Source organism: Trachurus japonicus, chromosome 2, assembly GCF_045865225.1.
Source record: "Trachurus japonicus isolate A0001 chromosome 2, Traja_1.0".
Taxonomy (NCBI): domain Eukaryota; kingdom Metazoa; phylum Chordata; class Actinopteri; order Carangiformes; family Carangidae; genus Trachurus; species Trachurus japonicus.
The window spans coordinates 4,471,025-4,493,251 of record NC_140908.1 but is presented as its reverse complement, the minus strand read 5'-3'; the positions used below and the strand labels follow the sequence as shown (position 1 = coordinate 4,493,251).

General features: G+C 43.6%; 1 protein-coding gene across 1 annotated transcript; it reads left to right on the top strand.

Annotated features, from left to right (window-relative positions):
- Window positions 1-240: 240 nt before the first annotated feature.
- LOC146990643 (oxysterol-binding protein-related protein 11-like) lies at window positions 241-11,026 on the top strand. The gene is made up of 13 exons (XM_085796526.1): window positions 241-661; window positions 990-1,058; window positions 1,207-1,382; window positions 1,665-1,744; window positions 2,265-2,453; window positions 3,299-3,497; window positions 4,421-4,566; window positions 5,247-5,387; window positions 5,909-6,377; window positions 8,291-8,477; window positions 8,561-8,743; window positions 9,412-9,565; window positions 10,162-11,026. Exons 1-13 carry the CDS (start codon window positions 546-548, stop codon window positions 10,216-10,218), a joined length of 2,166 nt encoding a protein of 721 aa, XP_085652652.1. The 5' UTR covers window positions 241-545; the 3' UTR covers window positions 10,219-11,026.
- Window positions 11,027-22,227: the final 11,201 nt, after the last annotated feature.

Genomic DNA, 22,227 nt, shown 5'->3' with positions numbered 1-22,227 from the left:
TATAAGAACACGATTTAAAAAGAATAAAAACACTTTTTTTTAAAAATTAAAATTAAAAATATCTCGTCCTCCGCTGCTTTTTATTTTTTACAGATTTTTAATTTGCATGTATTTATTTGCTTTGGATTTTTTTGGTAGGTTTATGTGTGCATTTTTTTCTTTCTATTCATAATAATAATAATTATTAATCGAGCACGGAAGCCTGCTCTTGTGATCGAGTCACATGACTGTTTTCCTGCCAGAGCAGTAAATATCAGGCGAGGCTAGCAGCAGCAGGCTAACAGGAGCTACTCCCTGTATCAGCAGTGTGTGTACCATGTTTTATCAGCCTATATGAACATAGCCGCAGCGACAGTCCGGGCTCTGGAGGGTGTGAGGAGCGTTTCGTTGAGCGATGAACCGACACTTTCACTCTGCATCATAAAGGAGGCTCGTAGCGCTTGAATCAGATCTGTGGTGACTTAGCTTAGCTTAGCTTCGCTGGTTAGCCTAACGCTACCAAGCCTTGAGTTAGCGTCTGAAGGGGGGTTGCGTTGCCAGTGACTATGCAAGCGGAAACCACGGCTCTGAGAATCACGGAAAGCGATGGAAAGCTGGATGTATTTCCCCAGAACAGGACCCCGAGCTCGGGGAGAGCAAGTGCCAAGAGCTGGCAATACAGGTGGGTGTCTGTCTGTCCTGCTAACGGGCTAGCCTGAGCATTTAAGGCGTGTTTGGTTCTGTCACAGTGAGTCACAAGCAGGATCAATATGATGTGTACATATTTTCTATCTTTATAAGCGATCGATCATTATATATGTGGATTGTTTTGATTATTGGGTCAGCTGTCAAATCAGAAAGGTTGCAAACAGTTGCATCATGATGCCTTTTGTGCAGATCTAAATAACACTGTGATTGATTTGTGTATTTACCTTTGTGTGTATGGGTGTGCTGTGGACTCAGGCCAGATATTTCACAACTGCTCTTTGTCTCTTTGTGTCTCATGTCAGTGATCACATGGAAAACATTGATGGCTACTTGATGAAATACACTAACCTGGTGACAGGGTGGCAGTACAGGTGAGGCTGCGTGTGATATTACATTAATCTTAAATGTATGTAAGTGTAACACAGTGCATTATTGTATTCCAGATTAATCCACTCCAGGTAATGGCATGGTGGTTTACACAGTGGACAGACTTTGTTGTGGTGCTGCTGTGATTTTCAGGTTCTTTGTCTTAAACAATGAGGCGGGCTTGTTGGAGTACTTTGTCAATGAGCAGTCGCGGCCCCAGAAGCCCCGCGGCATGCTGCCCCTGGCCGGGGCCGTCATCTCCCCCAGCGACGAGGACTCGCATACCTTCACGGTCAACGCCATCAGCGGGGAGCAGTACAAGCTCAGGGGTGGGTATCTATCTTCAGTACACACGACTGACATTTACCTCTCAGGATATTTGTCTTTGAGCTTTCATTTTCACCGTGTTGTTGCCTGTCAGCTCCATTTCTAAGTCCAGACTTGCTCTCATCACCATCCATCAGGTTTATACAGTATTGATCCAAATGTTTTCCATTATCTACTGCCGGTGAGGGAGAAGCACACAGGATCTGATGCTGAGTAAGACTATCGTAGAGCGAGCGTAACACGGTTTGGCTCTCTTGTTTTTCTTTTATGTGCGTGTTTTGCAGCCACCGATGCCAAAGAGAGGCAGCACTGGGTGAGCCGACTGCAGATCTGCACACAACACCACACGGAGGCCATGGGGAAGGTACGGGCACACAAAACTTAACACTCGGATGTTTACAAGGAATCAGCCGTGTACACAGAAGTGTCCGCTGTGCTTCAGCGCCGTTACGCTGTCGTAATATAAATAATGTGCAACGGCGATCCTAATAAAACATGTGACTCTCGCTGAGCGGATGTGAGCTGGACAGTTTTCAGTTTCCTGCTTTCCTTCCTCATACGCCAACGACACAGTCGAACAAAAGCCAGTTGTGGCGCACAAATCTGCACAGCTGTGAAATATTAATGTTTATGTAAAAAACGGATCAGGTTTCACCCTGTGTGTAAGCACAGTAATCACTAGTATTGATTTAGATATTGATCTACACACTAGTACACTGCCCACAATGTCTTTTAATGGGCTTGAGATACGTGAGAACTACCCAAGGATCTCTTTTTGGCTTGAAATAGTCAACATATGACATAATGTTGTTTACAGGAAGTGTATACAGTGTGACCAACTGCAGTTTACACATTTTTGAAGACTGTTGTTATCTATTCTTCAGAGTAATCCCCCACCCAAGTCTCGGAGCTACTCCATGGCGTCTCAAGGCAGCGGCAGCTCGCCGATGTCCGTGCGCCGGCCCAGCCAAAACCCTAACGCGCTATTCGGCTGGTCGCAGGTCCACAAGGGCTCGTCACTCTATTCCAGCAAGAGGTCCCTGCTGCCGGACCACCTCATGGACGCCAGAGAGGTACTGCAAGCCAGAGATGACACAAAATGAGCTGATGTTGCTGAAAGATGTCACTCAGAAAAGCGTACATGTAGCAGGTTACAAGATGGATCCAGCAAGATTTAATTCTGGATGTTTAAAGATAAGTTTTTACTCTGCTTGTTTGCCAGAAATCAAGATTACAAGTGAAATCTCGAGAAAAAAAAATGCAGCTGATCCAATTAAAATGCAGTTGGATTTCGATTGATGTATTATGCAACCAAAGCTGTCACAGCATCTTCCAATTTCTGCCACGGTGGACGTGCAACAATCCATGTCCTATCCCTGATAGCATTTAAATTCTACAGATATTACATAAAAAGAGCCATGAATATTATAGTGAGTCATCATATTGTGTGGAGAGGAACAGGACGGACGGGAAAATATGAGGCTGGCACTCTACTCTCTACACAATGTTTCATTAATGTTTAAACTTAAGTGCAATGCAACGTCCCTACAATGAAATTCTGATCTCATAAAGAGCTTCTTAGGAGTACAAGCGCCAGTGTGTTGCTACAAGGCGTGCAGTTGTTCAGGTAAAATATTTAGGACTTGGTGCAGATTTGTGTTGCAGATCGTCCACCAGAGGGCACCGTTGTCCTTCTCTTTACACCAGTGAACCACAGCAGCACAGTTGGGCTTGTTCTCTGTGTATTTTGTTGTTATGACGACCATTAATCAGAGCATGTTAGCACAAGGGATTTGCTCTTTTCTCTTTTCATGCCACCTTGTTGCGTTCTTTACGTTCTTGCATCAAAACATGGATGTTGTGCGAATAAAAAAATTCAAAGATACACATGTTTTTCCCACCGTCCCTCCGCCCCTAGATGATGACCCAAGCCCAGGGCCAACACAGAGACCTGATCCAGAGTATTGAGGGCTTGCCCGCGGCCCCCGGCCTCTCCCCTCTAGACCAGGACCTGTTGATGCTCAAGGCCACTTCCATGGCGACCATGAACTGCCTCAACGACTGTCTGCACATCCTCCACCTGCAGCAGGTGGCCAGGCAGAGAGGCTCCCTGGGAGGTCAGTCTGCGTGGATATATGCTGGCCGTTGCCTTATCTTTTGTTTTTGTTTGTGCATTTGGCCGGTTACCCTTAGCAACAAGGATGCTTGCATGCTTGCGTGACCAGTTTTCCCAGAAAGAGAGCGTTTCTGCAATCAGACGCCGCGGATTAAGTGTCTTTGTCCTCGAAACGAGCCGCTCCACATGCAGGACACTGCACGGCGGGACGGACAGTTCGCGTTTGGCTGGACAGTGGAATTATTTTGCATTATTGATGAGGAGCTGTACCTATTCTTACCACCTGTCTTGAAGGTAATCAGATCTCAGATAGTTAAAATTCCCAACAGCAACACAGAGGACAGGTTCATACAGCTCCACATCGAGCAACACGCGGTATAATTTGAGAACAGCCAAAGTAAAAGTGTCTGTCTCGCTGGTATCTCGACCCTCTGTATTCAGGTGGGTTTGAAAACGGGAAAACGTCCAGGTAATGTCCCACTTTTCACAGCAGATCTCATTACTCAATGTATATTTCATTAGGCCTAGACTCATCGCCGCAGCCAATCAGATTAAGTTGTCCAACGACGCACAAGGTGAATTTGAATGAGATCTGCCCACCTCTGAACATACATAAAAAAATGCCCAGGCCATACTGAGCGGCTTTAGCCAATCAGAAGGCGAGGATGTTTCCTGTCGGCGGGGCCAAAGTATCCTGATACCGGGCTCGTCGGAGGGGTTGGGTTACAGTCTTTTGGTCTGGGGCAGTTGTCTGAGGAACAAGCCATCTGTCCGGGCAGTTGCGGGGGATGTTGTGTGGCGAATGCGAATGGTAGAGCCGAGCGTAGAGCTGCGATTGCCGGCGGGAGGGGAGTGAGTGAGTGGGGTAGTATTGTACCATGAGCGCCTCTGAACCCGCCTCTGTGCACTCCCCGTCCACCGCAGGACCCACCATCGAGTGGCTGGAGCCCAAGCTGCCCGACATCCTGAAGAACGGCGGCAGCGGCTCGCTGGGCAGCTTCGCCACGGGGGAGGGCCCGCTGGGGGAGAGGCTGGAGCTCAGCAGCCCCGAGTCCTGCAGCTTCTCTGGGGTAAGGCCACGGAAACGCTACCCTCTCTACCCCCAGGGAACACATCAGAGACACTATCTATCAATCAATCAATCAATCAATCAATCAATCAATCAATCAATCAATCAATCAGGCTTTATTTGTATAGCACTTTTCATGCCCACGGCAGCTCAAAGTGCTTCACATGATAAAAACAAGGAACATACTATAGGGAACACATATTGGGAGACACACATACATTCACATACACATACGTACGCATTCATTCATTTAAAAGACATCGGGGAAACGCTATCTTACACTCAATCAATTGGGGAAAACACAAGATAAAATGAAGTAAAATAGATAAAATGAGAAGACTAGAAAGACACTAGATAAAATGAAGTAAAATAGACAGGTGTAGTAGGATAAGATAGTATAAAAATGGATGAATTAGAATAGAATAAAAAAGATAATCATAATAAATAAAAAATAGAATAAATTAAATGTTTTATAACGATAAAAAAGCGTACCAACAACAGTACCAACCTGTTGCTATGATATCATTAAATCAGCTGAATGCAACCAGAAACGGTTGTGTTTTTAGTTTTTATTTTAGTTATTCAGTCTCCTACAGCACAATCACTTACTTCCACCTCCACTTCAGCCAGTTGTTGAACAAGCCCCACTCCCCTCCCCTCCCTTTCCCTTCCCTCTCCCAGGAGCAGGAAGACATAGACGCGGAGGATGAGGACGAGGACTCCTTAACGGACAAGGAGGAGGACCTGGGCGCCGTGGAGGAGGAGCGCAGCGTCATCCTACACCTGCTGTCCCAGCTGAAGCTCGGCATGGACCTCACACGGGTAGGTCAAGTTCCACGTACTGCCAGGCAGCGCAACAAGCCAAACACAGGGAAATTCAGTTGGACCAGTCATCCTAAAGTTTATTCAGTAAATGTATATCACCCTGAGGTATGACAATGAAGTCATACATTAAGATTTAGATTCTGTTTCCCCCCCCAAAAAAGATGAAATGAGGTAACTAGGATTGTTTATTCTCTGAGCACTTCTTCCTGTGTAATTACTCATCCAGGCCACGCACGTAACACCAAGAATCGAGTCCCACAGAGACACTCTATCTTCCAGTGTCAGTTTGTTTTAGTATTTGGATATCCTCCTCTTGGGTTTCTGATTTATCGAATTTATCTGTCTTATCTCGGCGATCTAGGAGACAATGTGACCCCAAGGTCATGTCTGGTGTACGTTGCATTGTCGGTGGTAGATTATTCGATAACGGAAAAACTGTAAAGAAAAGTCTTGCAGTTCGTGAACCTTGAGTAATTCCAGCTAGAATAAACGTTATATATTTTGATTTTCCCACACAGGTGGTGCTGCCCACCTTCATCCTTGAGAAACGCTCGCTGCTGGAGATGTACGCCGACTTCATGTCGCACCCCGACCTCTTTGTGACCATCACCGACGGCAGCAGCCCGGAGGACCGCATGGTCCGCTTTGTGGAGTACTACCTCACCTCCTTCCACGAAGGCCGCAAGGGCGCCATCGCCAAGAAGCCCTACAACCCCATCATCGGCGAGACCTTCCACTGCTCCTGGAAGGTACCCAGGAAGACGGAGGCCTCCAAGGAGCCGTCGCAGGGCGGCGGCGGCGGCGCCGACCCGGACGCCGCCCAGGAGCCCTACCAGGTGCGCTTCGTGGCAGAGCAGGTGTCCCATCACCCGCCGGTGTCCGGGTTCTACGCCGAATGCCAGGAGAGGCGGATGTGTGTGAACACGCACGTGTGGACCAAGAGCAAGTTCATGGGGATGTCTATCGGAGTGTCCATGATAGGTGAAGGTGAGATGAGGTCGTTTTTGTTCTGTATAAGTCGATCAGGGCAGAAATCCATTATAGATGAATAAGTTGGGGTTTATCTGTAAATGTATAAGAGAAATATTTCTGGTAAATGTGTTTAGTTTGTTTATTTATTTGATGGTTCATCAAGTTTCAACAATCTAGCCTCAAAGAAAAACAACTGTTCACAAATGGCCTCCTGTGACTCCAACGACTGTCGTTAGAACACAATAGGGCACTAACGAAGTCAAAACCAACTTTCCACCAACGGCTGTCACTCTTCACTCTCCTCTTGGGTGAGAGGTGAAACGTCTTCCTAGACAAATAACCAGTTGCATTCGATTTAAATTTCCTTGAGATATGGACATGAGATGTTTTCTATTATAACAATACAAGGAAATAAATACTTAACTAAGTACATCTTAATATATAAAGAAAATATAGATGTCTTTGAATTTAGATTGCTGAAGCCTCATTGAAAAAGAGAGTCTTTCCATCACAAATGATATGCCATTTGTCAACAGATTGGATGTCTGGCTTAAGCCATTTCTTTGTGATTGCTTTTCTAGCGGCTGAACTCAGTTATTCCAAATAAATATTTAGTTTTCACTAGGGGTGTCACGATTTCGATTTTTTATCGAAATCGATCGAAATTACGTCACGATCTCGAGCATCGAAGTCAAAGAGAGGATCGACGATCCCCCCCCCCCCCCCGCAAAGCTACAACTGTCAGTTGTCCCCATTGCGCACCAAGCGTCTTGTCAGTCACTGGTCCGAGTTCTCCTTTACTTTTTATTTCGAGACAACACTCACTCTCTCTCTCTCTCTCTCTCTCTTTTATTTTACCGGCGGTGTCAGCTGCTGTGCCCGTCTGCAGCAACCCAAACAAATGCACATGTTGACTGGCTCTATTCCAGCCACCTGATTGGTTCGGCACGGCGCAACTCTCAATATCATTGGCTATTTGCCAAAACATGGATGAATGAAAACTATCGACCACGTCTCATATTTCTATCGAAGAAAAGTTATTTCACAATTTATAGCGTTTTATCACCCAGCCCTGGTGGGCTACTGTCCCCTCCTACCTGGGAAACAGGAGGGAGACACAGCTCTGACTACACAGCACCGACAAGCGCTGAGAGCCGCATGTTGCAGAGACGTTATAAGATTAAAAAAAAAAAAAAAAAAACCCAAATAATAAGCTGACGAAAAGGTGCAACTTGCCACTTTTTGTCGATGTATTATTTGCGGGGGCTTTCAGGGATCTGGTGACGGTGGAGGATCCGGGACTGATTGACTGTGGACCACCGCCAGTCTGATCAGGACCTGATCATCAGGTCCATCGCAGCGCTGCAGCTGCAGCTCTGCCCCGCTGTCTGTCACATGACTCTCCGTATCAGCGCAATCTCGTTTACATTAAGCTGACATCAGGAGAATAATGAGACACGACGGTAAATGAATGAAAATAAAATTATGATAATGTACAGATATAAATATATTTGTTTCAAAACCTTGGGGGCAATTTTGGCCCCTGGATCATGATTTTTGGGGGAATGTTACCTTTATATTGTAAAGAAATTATTTAAATGTGACCATTAGTGCCTAATGTGATACATTATGGAAATTGCATCACTTATATGTAGCCCATCTTTTGAAATAAGATTTACTGTACAAAATTTGATGAATAAAACCAATGATCGTAGACTAGACTAGTCTGAAAATAGCATATGCGTCTGTGCTGTAAGAAAAAGAAAAAAAATCGAGAATCGAATCGAATCGTGACCCTAAAATCGAAAATCAAATCGAATCGAGGATTTGGAGAATCGTGACACCCCTAGTTTTCACACTTACCGTAGTTGAACGTAAATGTGTTTTGTATAACAACCTGATCTTTCTGTCTTTGCTGTTCTCTCCAGGTTGTCTGAATTTGCTGGAGCACGACGAGGAGTACACCTTCACGCTGCCGTGTGCGTACGCCCGCTCCATCCTCACCGTTCCCTGGGTGGAGCTCGGCGGCAAAGTCAACATCGGCTGCGCCAAGTCGGGCTACTCTGCAGTCATCACCTTCCAGACGAAACCCTTTTACGGCGGAAAACTACACAAGTGAGTCTCCTCCACCCCCACCCGCCTCTTTGGTCCAAGAATGAGCTGCTTTTACCCATTCTGTTTTTCTGCTCTTCATGTAGAGTAACGGCGGAGGTGAAGCACAACACTACCAACGCGGTGGTGTGTCGCGTGCAGGGCGAGTGGAACGGCGTCTTGGAGTTCAGCTACACCAGCGGAGAGACGAGGGTGGTGGACGTCACCAAGCTCCCGGTGACGAAGAAGCAGGTCCGGCCGGTCGAGAAGCAGGGACCAACTGAATCCAGGTGACGCTGTGGATTTTATTTACTGTCTAAAAAAAAATTTCCGACTTGCGACATCATTGCGTTCATGCTGCAGGAACTCGGAAGAGAAAAAACATGGATACCCGAAGGAAGTTTGGCATGTTGTGGCTTACGCCGAATACGAAAAATATATGCAGCAGTAAATTATGTTTATTTAGGAGACAAATGAAGAGAATAGGAGACGCCACAGATGAGTGCACATATAACGTTATAGCCTTGATAACCGTTAAACGTTATTTCCGTTATTTTATATTTTAAGGAGGTTAAATCGAAAGCAACTGGACTTAGTTATTTGTCTAGGAAGACGTTTCACCTCTCATCAGCTTAATATAAACGTATTTCATATAGGCTACTGCAATAATACACAAAAATATGCATTAAAACCTCAACAAACAGCTTCAAATTTTCTAATTCTAACCGTTTAAGACGAGGGCCGCCATGTTTTGATGTTGTTGTGACGTCAAGACCTGTAATTTCCGAGTTCCACGCTGTTCAGTTCATTTTTTACAACTTGGAGCTTGTTTTTTTTCCGACTTCCGAGTTGTCTTGAATGCACCATAACTTCAGTACACCCAGTTTCATTGATGCCACATAAACCTAAACCACATGAAGCTTGACAGGTGCATGTATCTATGTCTGCTCCACCTCAGGCGCCTGTGGCAGCATGTGACGGAGTCGTTGCGGCAGAAAGACATCGACAAAGCCACCGAGCACAAGAGGATTCTGGAGGAGAGGCAGCGGACGGAGGAGCGGCACCGCGCCGAGACAGAGACCCCCTGGAGGACCAGATACTTCGAGAGAGAGGTGAGCGAGAGCACCACGACACATTTACATCTGCGACGACGATACTTGGGCGTTGTGAAGACTTGGCAACAGAGCGACGATTTCACAGAGGAGGGACATCAAAGTCTGAGGTTGAGTTACGGTGTAGTCTGCTAGAGGTCGTCTGTACTCAGGCTACCTCTGCTGACTCTAAACATATTTTAAATCACCTTGAGCATTATTTCTGTCCCTAGCTGGAGGTTCTCACCATCCACAAAGCTATTTTTGATATCCCATGAATCTGTGTGGTTTAAATGTAGAGGTTTGGACTAGAGTGGGATGAATTTGATTCATTTAGACCCAACAGTAGCTTTATTTTCTACAGAAAATAACTTGAGTACCACTCTCCTCTAAACTACATGCACAATCCCAACCTGGTGTGAAAAACTGCTCTTTTAAAACTTGACTTGGGACTTGATTTAGGATTTGAGTGAAAGACTTGAGACTTAAAAACACACTTGGTATGAGAATCGGCTGCAAAACATGTGCAATTAAAACATGTTGAGATTCAGTTTGTTGCATCACACTTTCAGTTAAAAAAAATTACATGTTTGTTTGTTTCTTTTCTCCTTTCCCAGGGTGAAGGCTGGATGTATCACAAACCACTTTGGAAAAACACGGTATGCAAGTCCTAGTTCCTTCGGTCTTGGCGGTTGGCACTGCATGCGCAGACATGCCGGTTATCGAACGAGGCATGACCCTCACTAAGGTAAAGACGATTGCAACACAGGGAAGAGAGACAGCATGACTGAGGGCGTTCTCCAATGTCACTCACGAAGTTCACGAAGCCTCGAAGTACAAGCGTTTGTACTGCTGATCAGTTTTTTTTTACAATCCAATGTCAATGAAAACATATTCTTGTACAGGTACTGGTACTCTTATTTACACAGCCTTAAGATAGTCGATGAATGATACTCTAAGTTTGGGTTTCTGCTGATCAACCTGGATATGGTTCTTTTCTTCTTTTTTTAAAGATGTGGAATCACACTATGGTGTAAGAGATTCTCCACGAGTCTCTTCCTATAATAATAATAATAACAACACAAAGAAAAACGAGTGCAATGAAACTGTTGTAAATTGAATTCTTTGTATTTTCAATGGAAAGTAAAAACTAAACCCAAGAACGGTTTGCAGTGCAGAACGTCTACATGCACACAATCTTCTGATCTGAGAGCAGCTAACTGCTCTCGTTGCCCAGGACAGATTGATTCTCCAAATGTCGACATTAACACCCCCAGCTGTTCAGCAACACAAGCTAACACACTTGCAAAAGACGTCCTTTAAAAGTCAAAACTGTAGAGATTGTGTTATTCTGGCTGTCAATACTTAGAATGTGTTAAAAAGACAAGGGCCTAAAATTGTAAAATTGTTCTTTGTAAATCTGAAGTCCCAAAGGCCACGTCAACATAACTGATAACATCACTAGCAGCATATAAACATGTAAAAAGAAAAATGGTTTATAACACAATCTAATTTAGCTCTAAAAAAAAAAAAATCGTCTGGCTTCTATAGGTGCTTGATTATAATTGAGGGACATCACTATAAAAGACACTTGTAATCATAAAGATACTGTGACCTCATTGGATAATGTTTAAAAGTGTCTTCATGTGTGTTATAAGCCATTAATTGTTTATATACTACTTGTAAATATTAAATATGGTTAAAATATATGAGTGAAAAGACTATAGACTGTATTAATGTAACACCTCCACTGATCCTGAGTATTGCTTAAAGTTTAATATCAGACGATTGTGTGCATTTAGATATAAAGTGCATATTGATTTGCCACTTCTGTATAAATGACTATTTGTTGACTTTGTTTGATGCTTTTTAAATTTGATATGTCGAATGAAGTCACACGGCGGGAATGGCATGTCGTAGCCCAGCTGACTAGTAACCAAATTTTTAGGAATCAAACATGTGAATGCGCCTTTAGGCCCCCCCCCCCCGACATTCACGTATGTCTTTGTTTTTGTTTTAGTTTAGCAGAGTAGCAGGAGTTCCCTCGTGCATGGTAGCAAAGTGTCTCCGTTCACAGTCATCGCAGAACTCGACTCTCCGAATGTCTGTCCTGAAGCTTTTAACCAAATTCACTTGTTTCATCATGCATAACCCCCCCTCCCCATATCTTGTGCTTTAATTGCTCTTATTTTTAGAGCCACTTTTTTGTATAGAGACGTTAACATCAGTGTTTGTGTTTTTTTCTTTTGGAGGTAATTCCAATCTGCTATACTGTGATGTACATGTACTACTTGTGTCCCCCCGCTCCCACTAAATCTAAATTTCACCCTGACACCCTCAAAAATGTCCCATTACATCACGGGAGTAAGAACAGTTTCTAATTCTCTACAGAAAGAGGAAATCCACCTGCCATTGATAAGCTACTCCCCCTAAGTCTTGGTGCCTTATGCAAACTCTTTCTGTGTGTGTCTTCCAGCTGAAGGAGCACATCATTTTCATCACTGACTTACTGTATCTGACAGATGCAAAATGGCAGATGTATTATTTGTGTGAGCGTGTGTGTTTTTGTTTTTTTTCTTTCCTTCTTTCTTTTTAAGAACCAGTGCTTGATGTTAGAAGAGGACAAAGCACTTTTTATTCCAGGTTTTGACATTTTCTTGGTTTTGAATTCTACTGGTTGTCTCGCTGACCTATGAAATGCACTGACATTGAAGGAAACCTGATGTTGTAGAAAATTGGACGTGTGTGTGGTAATAATCAAATAAATTGCGTATCAGTTGTAAACTGCGTCACGAGTTTCTTCCTTTCTCCTTCTGCTGCTCGTTCAGCTTGATAAAATGCGAGGCGTTTTTTGGCAAAGTGCAATTAAATAGCTGTGGCTATGTCAGCGAGAAGTAAATTTCCCAGGTTCTTTCTCTCCTATAAAGTTGGCTTCTATCCCAAACTACAAGGAGGAACAGTTTACAAAGCACTACTAATCTAACTAATCTACCAGTATGCCCATTGAGCCTCCCACAATGATCAATGACCCCACACAGTGGCCAGAAAGTTCTTACCCGGACATCTACTACGTGTAGATGTCCGGGTAAGAAACCAGGTGATAGTAGGGGGTACCAGTTACAAGTACAGTGGATTTGGTCAATGTCACCCTTTGCACTCCTGAGTTACAGGGGCAGCCACTTTTTGGCAAGGCTTTGCCAAAAGGTGACTGCCCCCTGTAACTCAGGAGTGCAAATGGCAATATTCATAGAATTTTCTGGAGTGATAGTAGGGGGTACCAGATGTATGTACAGTGAATTTGGTCAGTGTCACCCTTTGAGTTACAGGGGGCAGTCACTTTTTGGCAAGGCTTTGCCAAAAGGTGACTGCCCCCTGTAACTCAGGAGTGCAAATGGCAATATTCATAGAATTTTCTGGAGTGATAATAGAGGGTACCAGGTGTATGTACAGTGAATTTGGTCAATGTCACCCTTTGCACTCCTGAGTTACAGGGGCAGTCACTTTTCGGCAAGGCCTTTCCAAAAAGTGACTGCCCCCTGTAACTCAGGAGTGCAAAGGGCAATATTCATAGAATTTTCTGGAGTGATAGTAGAGGGTACCAGATGTATGTACAGTGAATTTGGTCAGTGTCACCCTTTGCACTCCTGATTTACAGGGGCAGTCACTTTTTGGCAAGGCCTTGCCAAAAAGTGGTCACTTTTGGCAAGGCCTTGCCAAAAAGTGACTACCCCTGTAACCTTGTCAGGCAGCCTCATGCTTCCTACCACCAGTGTCTAGAGGAATATCTTCATCAGATGCAGCCTTCTTATCCCTAGATCAGTTAACTCAGCTGGTCCACCCCCAAGGGTCCAAGTGTATAGGTTAATTTTTGTGCACAGTAAATGTAATTCATCTTCAAAACTGCCTTTTTTGTCGTTATTAGTCTGTCCAAGTTGAAATAAAGTTATACTGTAACACTCAACAATTGTCTTCTTTTATCCATACGTGTTTATTTAGTCAGTCAAATAATAATAATAATAATTGCATAGTTTATTGATAGGAAGACACGCGGATAAGGAAGTTAATACAGAAAGCTTTGCGGTGATGTGGTCATCGCCCCGTGCAATCCTGAGTTACAGGGTGCAGTCAATCACTAACTCAGGGATGATATTGATGTATGTGACCAATGTACAACTATACTTGTTGTGGATCCTTGATAATTAGCACATTTATTTATCCTCCTAAAATCATTGAAACTAATTTAAGTCGGCTATAACTTCATTTATAGGTTAAAACGGTGTAAATTCACATGTCAGATGTTATAAACAAAGACGGTTTAGAGTATCTTTGATATAATACATCCATGGTCTAGCCTCCTCGCCGCCAGGGGGCGCTGTTACAGCCGCAGCAGCTTCCGCTTCACTTCCTGATTCACCTGCTTGAGGTAAACACACCGGAAGTTCACCTGAAGACCACCACCTGAGACGCCATGAACTTCGCTCAAACTCACCGTAAGTACGATAAAAACCTCCATTAGTGAAAAGAGACAAGTTTATGAAGAAGCTGTTGAAACCGAGGGAGAGAGAAGAGGACTGTATACAAATTGTCAATGAAAGCATCTCATATGTTCTAAACAGAGATTCTCTCAGAGATATGAACGATCAGGTAGAGTCAGTCCGTTGTTTCCACTGTGTTGTCTAAAACAAACACAAGATTTAAATCTAAATTAAAAGAAAAAGCTTTAGATATGAATAGTGTACTGTAAAACTTTAACTGTATTGTTGACATGTAGTATGAAATGTAGTTTATATGATGCAGCAGAATGTGAAAATGTAATTAGAGTGTAAACGAAGATCCAAATGAGGAAGACTCAACATGCCCCGATCTGTATACAGGGAGAGGCGGTGGAGCGTGTTGACACCATCAAGTTCCTGGGCATCCACATTTCCTCTGACCTCTCCTGGTCATTGAACATCTCACTCCTGGTGAAGAAGGCCCAACAACGGCTCTTCTTCCTCAGGAGGCTGAAGCGAGCTGGTCTCTCCTCCAAACTGCTCGCAGACTTTTACAGAGCAACAATTGAGAGCATCCTGTGCCTCAGTATGACGGTGTGGTACGGCAGCTGTACGGCAGGGGACAAGAAGGACCTGGCCCGGGTGGTGAGAACCGCACAGGGGATCGTGGGCTGCCGTCTGCCTGATCTGGACTCTGTTTACACCTCTCGAGTCCAGAGGAGGGCTAGATGCATCACCTTAGACCCCACCCACCCAGGCTACGAACTGTTTGTACCGCTGCCGTCTGGCAAGCGGTACAGGTACATCAAGGCAACCACTACAAGGCTTCAGAATAGCTTTTTTCCTAGAGCGGTGAAGGCTATCGCCCCCTTGTAGTGGCATGCACGCACACACACACACACACACACACACACACACACACACACACACACACTCACACGTACTTTCCCTCCCAGATACACTCAGACTGGCACTTATGCACTTTATTTCCCTGTCCCCAGCTACCCCCACATACTTGTGCAAATTGTATTCTTTATCTTTATTTTTCTATTCTATTTATTACTGTATTGTATGTTGTGTTTTTAAGCCGTGGGTCCGAAGACAATTTCATTATCTTGAATAATGACAATAAAGATACTCTGACTCTGACTCTGAAATCAGACGTAATCGATAAAATAGTTAATAGAGACAAAGTGACAGTCTTAGTCAAGTCTTGACAATGATGTTTGAGACTAGATTAAACCAAATCACACCCTGTAGGATGAGAGACAGGTGTGCCAGCAGCGACGACATGTCTACTGTGAGGTCTCTTATCAAATGCTGTCCCTCTGTCTTGTTTTCTTTGTTGTAGGAAAACGTGCAGGACAGCCTGAAGACGTCCACACTTGAACATGCTGACGAGTTCCTGAGTGACACATGTGAGGTGAGACACAACACAGCTGACAGAGCCTTTCACTGTAAATAGATAGTTCAACATTTTGGCAAATTGGCCCTGTACTGTTCTCTCTCTGTGTTTTGCTCTTGCGTGAACACAGATTGCACCAACAATTAAAGGTAACAAACCTACTGCTAACTTCCTTCCTTTTTTCCTTCCCTTTTCCTTCCTTCAGTCCTTAAATGAAGACAGACAGAGACTCAGCAGCAGCTTCCATGTTCATCATCTCTGTCTCTTGTGACACAGACAGTCCCCGTGAGGACAAGCGGATCCGACGGAGTCTTCAGGACCTGGACGGAGCTGCAGGGAAAAGAGGAGAGGTGAGGACCAGACCAGACTTTGTGCTCTAACAGTATGTGGAGATGTATGTTAGTGTGTTCATGCAGACAGGCTATTGGTTGCTTTGTGCTTTTTGTTTTGGAGTGGCCACTGGCCACAGAATGGGTGACCACTCTAGTTATCTAGCAGGACTAGATTGTGTGTTGTTGTTTTACATTGTAGTAAAAAGTAAAAACTGCAGCCACTTTATGTAAAACCCTTTATTTTTAACACAATATTTGCTGCATTTTTTTTTCTCCAGCCTACAATCTTTAATATTTGTTTTTTATCCGCATAGTGTCAGTGTGCAAATTATAATAAGAAAGTGTTTGTCAACTTTATTAATGTTTAAAATGTAAACTGCATGTTTTCTGTGATTTAAAACTAACCTGGTGTAATTCTATGCTTTGACCAGCAGATGGCGCCAAATCAGCAGCTGGAGCCAGGAGTGAGCACCTCAATGTTTCTGGAGAAAACACAATGTATGTGTGATTTGTAGCTGAAGTGTTGCAGCTCAAACATTTCTAAATGTCAGGATGAGTGTGACTAAATGTTTTTTGTGTATGTGTTGTCCCTGGTGGAGAGTCAGAGGTGTTTGTGAACATCACACTGAAGATGAAGCAGGAGGAGCTGACTGACTGTCTGCACAGCAGTAAGAGCATTTCTTTGTTTGTGATTAATGGTAGTTTGTTTTTCTGGGGTTCACCTCATTAGTGTATATATAGGTTTGTATATGACCTGATTGTAACTGTACATACTAAAGCTATGGTCAACAATACACGTGTTTTAAATTTAAAGTTTTGTATCTTTTATATACACTGCTCAAAAAAATAAAGGGAACACTTTAACAACACATTGTAACTCCAAGTATATCACACCCGTGTGAAATCAACCTGGGATGATAATTTTGATTTACATTGATCATTTTTATGTTATTTTGTTCTCAACACGCTCTACTATATATTGAATAACGATTTTAAACTGCAACATTTCATTAGTTGAGATCTAAGATGTGTTGTTTAAGTGTTCCCTTTATTTCTTTGAGCAGTGTATATAAACAATTTATTGCATCTTGCCTTATTGCTTGTTTATGTATTTGACTGTCACAGACTCATGTACTCAAGATGTCTCCTTTGACACTCCAACGAGGTGATGTCCTCCAGGAGGGCCATGGAGCACAGATCTTACGTCTTTACTTCAGGTTTGGTTTTTATTTTGTACTTATTTTCATTTACAAACAACTTTACATTGTTTAACCTTGATCCCCATCCCTGGTTTGTGCCATGTGCTTCACTGGGTGAGTCGGCCATCTTGTAGACCAGGCCATGTGGCTGCAGGTGTTTTGTTTCAACCAGGGATGGGATCAAGGTTAAACAATGTAAAGTTGTTTGTAAATGAAAATTAACCTGAAGTAAGATCTGTGCTCCATGGCCCTCAGGAGGACGTCACCTCGTCGGAGTGTCAAATTAGAGACATCTTGAGTAAATGAGTCTGTGACAGTATAACAAGGCAAGATGCAATAAATTGTAAGATGTATTGTTGACCATAGCTTTAGTACTTACAGTTACAAAGGCCATATACCAATACTAATGGTGAACCCCACCTATATATACACACTAATTAGGTGAACCACAAACAAGCTACATTATTATATGAAAGATACAAAACTTTAAATTTTTATTTTGTACTTTTCCATTTACAAACAACTTTACATTGTTTAACCTTGATCCCATCCCTGGTTTGTGCCATGTGCTTCACTGGGCAAGTCAGCCATCTTGTAGACCAGGCCATGTGGCTGCAGGTGTTTGTTTCAACCAAGCAGCAGTACAGCAGACTTGACTCAGTCAAAAGTGCTCTTGGTTGAAACAAACACCTGCAGCCACATGGCCTGGTCTACAAGATGGCCGACTTACCCAGTGAAGCACATGGCACAAACCAGGGATGGATCTCAAGCATGTCCACATGATCATTGTTGAGTCTTTAATGTCTTCTTTGAACAGGTGGTGAAGTTCTTCTGGACTCATGGTGGACAGCAGCTCCTGAAAGAGAGAACATGGACAAGCAGTGTTAGACAGGACTACCTGCAGCTCATGCTGAATGTGTCCTTTGTCTTTCAGACTGAACAAGATGGAGGTAACTGTGTGACTATGTGTCTTGTGGAAGTAAGTAAAAGATTGCTGTGTGGATTGGAAGTAGAGGTGGCAGAGTAGAAGCACATGGTAGCCAGTCAGCTCAGGGTTGAAAACCTGCAAAGAGACAAAGATAGAGTGAAACAAACACTATTAAATGAATAAAAACCTTAAGTGTAAGATGCCTGGTCTTTGAGCAAAGTCGCATTCCCTGACGCTTCCGCCTGCAACTCATGTTGAATGTGTCCTTTGTCTTTCAGACTGAACAAGATGGAGGTAACTGTGTGATTATGTGTCTTGTGGAAGTAAGTAAAAGATTGCTGTGTGGATTGGTGTTTCTTACCAAGTAGAGATGGCAGTAGTAGAAGCCAAGGTAGCCAGTCAGCTCAGGGTTGAAAACCAGACAAAGATGAGTGAAACAAACACTATCAAATGAATAAAAACCTGAAGTAAAAGATGTAAGATGCCTGTTCTTTAAGCAAAGTCGCATTCCCTGATGCTTGTAGACCAGGCCATGTGGCTGCAGGTGTTTGTTCCAACCAAGCAGCAGTACACCAGACTTGACTCAGTCAAAAGTGCTCTTGGTTGAAACGAACACCTGCAGCCACATGGCCTGGTCTACAAGATGGCCGACTTACCCAGTGAAGCACATGGCACAAACCAGAGATGGATCTAGGCTGACAAGCATTTCCACACAATTAACATTGTTGAGTCTTCAATGTCTTCTTTGAACCAGGTGGTGAAGTTCTTCTGGACTCAATGGTGGACAGCAGCTCCTGAAAGAGAGAACATGGACAAGTAGTGTTAGACAGGACTACCTGCAACTCATGCTGAATGTGTCCTTTGTCTTTCAGACTGAACAAGATGGAGGTAACTGTGTGACTATGTGTCTTGTGGAAGTAAATAAAGATCGCTGTGTGTATTCAACAGTATGCTTTGAGTGTTTCTTACCAAGTACAGGTGGCAGTAGTAGAAGCACATGGTAGCCAGTCAGCTCAGGGTTGAAAACCTGCAAAAGAGACAGAGATAGAGTGAAACAAACACTATCAAATGAATAAAAACCTCAGTAAAAGATGTAAGATGCCTGGTCTTTGAGCAAAGTCGCATTCCCTGACGCTTCCGCTGACGCTCCAGTGCAGAATGACTATTTGTAGGACACTGCTCCTCTGGTTGCTGCAGTTGATCGTCAGGACGGGAGTGCAGACACCTGGGTTCGGCCAATGGAGAAGCAGCTCCGCCTTCCTGGAGGACGTCATCGCTTCAGCTCAACATTCAATCTGTGTCACAGTACGAGTCAGTAACACGTCTGGTCTCAGAACCACCGCTGGTGTAGTGGATATTCTCATGGCTTTGGCCTCTGACATCGTGGGTTCAAGTCCTGGTGTTGGCTTCTTGGTCTTCTCCTTAAGTTTCTTTGTATGTGCTGCTTTGTATGAGTCAGTACAAGTTCCAACACATCAAATCTCAGATCCAGCGCTGGTGTAGTGGATCTCGCTCTGGCTATGGCCTCAAGAGATTGCTGGTTCGACTCCAGGTGTTGGCTTCTTGGTTTCTTCCTTAAGTTTCTTTGTATGTGCTGCTTTGACGATGTCAAATATACTATGACCAATGTCTCTGGCACACCGATTAATGGTACAGTGGGTTGTGCTGCCGCTTTGCGTTCAGCAGACCATGGGTTCGATCCCTAGGGGGGACAGTGAGAGAAGAAGAAGAAGAAGAAGGCCAGTTAGAGTTATGCATGAGAAGTGAGTAAAGAAGTGGGATTTTATTTACTTTATTACTTAAAAATACAATAATACTTAATAATAGTTATTACTTTAGTTTTTTTTATTTACCTACATTACTTTTAGTTACTTATCATTACTTTTATTTTCTACTTTTAGTTCCTATTTATGACCTATATACCCACATTCATTCACGCATTCATTCAGACGGACGAACAACACAACACAACGACGAACGAGAACAGAGACAAACGAGACGAACGACACATAAGTCGGGTCGGGACCAGTTGGGTCCGGTCAGGTCGGTCATTAGTCGGTAACGCCCTTGTCCGGCCTTCTTCTGTCCCCCCGTTGGGACTTGGTACCCATCGTCATGGTGGTGGGGAGGAGAGGGGACTGCTCCCACTGGGGCTCGAACCCGTGGCCTTCGCTACCCAAAGCGGTAACGCAACACACTCGACCACCAAGCCCGAGACAATCCACTGGTCCTAGTGTATTTGACATCGTCAGAGCAGCTACAAAGAAACTTACAGAAAAGACCTCTAACTGTCTCCCTTGGGGATCAAACCCGTGGTCTGCTGCACCCAAAGCGGCAGCGCAACCCACTGTACCATTAATCAGCGTGATAGGGACATTGGTCATGGTGTATTTGACATCGTCAAAGCAGCACATACAAAGAAACTTAAGGAGAAAACCAAGAAGCCAACACCTGGACTCGAACCAATAATCTCTTGAGTCCATAGCCAAAACGAGATCCACTACACCAGCGCTGGATCTGAGATAAGAAGAGATGTGTTGGAACTTGTGCTGACTTGTACGGCTGCACAACAACATACATAACAAAAGCTGTCAGCTGTGTTGACAGGCAAGTAGCCCATCCACTAACAACTGGATGTGGTTCCTGATGTGTTGGGACTTGTACTGTGGCACAGCACCATATACAAAGCTAAAGGAGCACATGGACTCGATCCTGCGACCTCCACGTTCAATAACATGAGTAAACCCACTGCGCCACCAGACCACCAACAACTCCAGCTCTGAACATGTGGACTTTGTACTGCAGAGTGATTGAATGTTGAGCTGAAGAGATGGAGTTATCTCGTGAAGATGGATAAGTGAATAATTCTGACAGCCTCCTTCATTGACATGTTTGGTTGGTCTTTGTTGATCAGATTGTTTTGGAGCAGGATGATGATGATGATGAAAACTGCGTGGTCTCGATCTAACGACCACTGCGTTGACAGGCAGGGTGCATATCCACTTGACCACAAGCGGGTGATGGAAAAAAAAAAAAAAAAAAACTGGGAGTGCTGATCGTGAGAGGATCCTGGTGTTCAGGGACCGACAGACCCCTCGACCTTTTCCAGCATCATGAGAACAAACTAGCTATAGAGTCAAACAGCATAGATCAGCATCATGATTCATGCTGATCTATGCTGTTTGACTCTATAGCTAGTTTGACTCCTTTTCCGGCTAGAGATCTAGAGATCTAGAGGTCTAGAGATCTAGAGATAGAGCCTATCTCAGTAACACAATGAAAGACAGAAGAATTAAGAAATTAAACAACACCCTTTCTTGTAATTGGGGATTGGTATTTGTAGCTAGGACTGTCCTGATGGGTTGTGTGTGTGGAATCAGTAGCAGGTCCACACAGCTGGGAAATCAACTTAAAAAAAAAAAACTTTATTAACACTTATGTACATAACAATACTGTTGTGCCAGGGAAAGAGCAATATATAAAAGTATAAATATACAAAGAGTAAATAATTACAATTTATGCATATAAAAATAAAAATAAATGCATTGATATAAAGTAAACAGGCTCCAGAAGATCTTCACCATCTCTTCTGGTCATAATTTCTAGACTTTTTAGATCAGTGTCTCATGAGAAATGATTGATTTGATTAGAAACATGTTGAAATGTCCTCAGAATGAACCAGACACTGTGTCGTCTGTCATTTAACTTCATGTATGGAAACAAAACACAGGTCATATATTTGATACAGGTGTGTGTGATGATATTATGAAGCCTTAGTCTTGTTTGTCCCTAAGAGACACACAACAGTCCACCACAGAGCCCAGTTCACTGACAAAAGACAAGTTTCCAGAGGTTTATTTGACATAAATGTAAATGTCAGTGTGAGGATTAGAATAAGAAAGTGTTTGTCAACTTTGTTAATGTTTTCAATGTAAACTGCAGGTTTTCTGTCATTTAAAACTAACCGGTTGTAATTCTATGCTTTGACCAGCAGATGGCGCCAAATCAGCAGCTGGAGCCAGGAGTGACCACCTCAATGTTTCTGGATAAAACACAATGTACAGTAAGTGTGATTTGTAGCTGAACGGTTGCAGCTCAAACATTTCTAAATGTATGTATCTGTTGTCCCAGGTGGAGAGTCAGAGAGGTGTTTGTGAACATCACACTGAAGAACTTGTCTGGGCAAATTGAGTCGTAGGCAACTGGACTTGTATTTGGCTTCAAACACGTTGGACACTTTTGTCCAATGTGGTAGGCCTACATGTGCCGGAAAAAAATACGAGAGTCCAGTGGACAAAATCAATGGTTTGGATCAATAGAGGAGAA

Bases quoted from the DNA above. Each gene is read 5' to 3' on its own strand.
- LOC146990643 (XM_085796526.1), top strand. From the start codon at position 546: ATGCAAGCGGAAACCACGGCTCTGAGAATCACGGAAAGCGATGGAAAG. The intron at 1,745-2,264 runs GTACGGGCACAC...TCTATTCTTCAG, and splicing joins ACACGGAGGCCATGGGGAAG to AGTAATCCCCCACCCAAGTC. The intron at 8,478-8,560 runs GTGAGTCTCCTC...CTCTTCATGTAG, and splicing joins TACGGCGGAAAACTACACAA to AGTAACGGCGGAGGTGAAGC.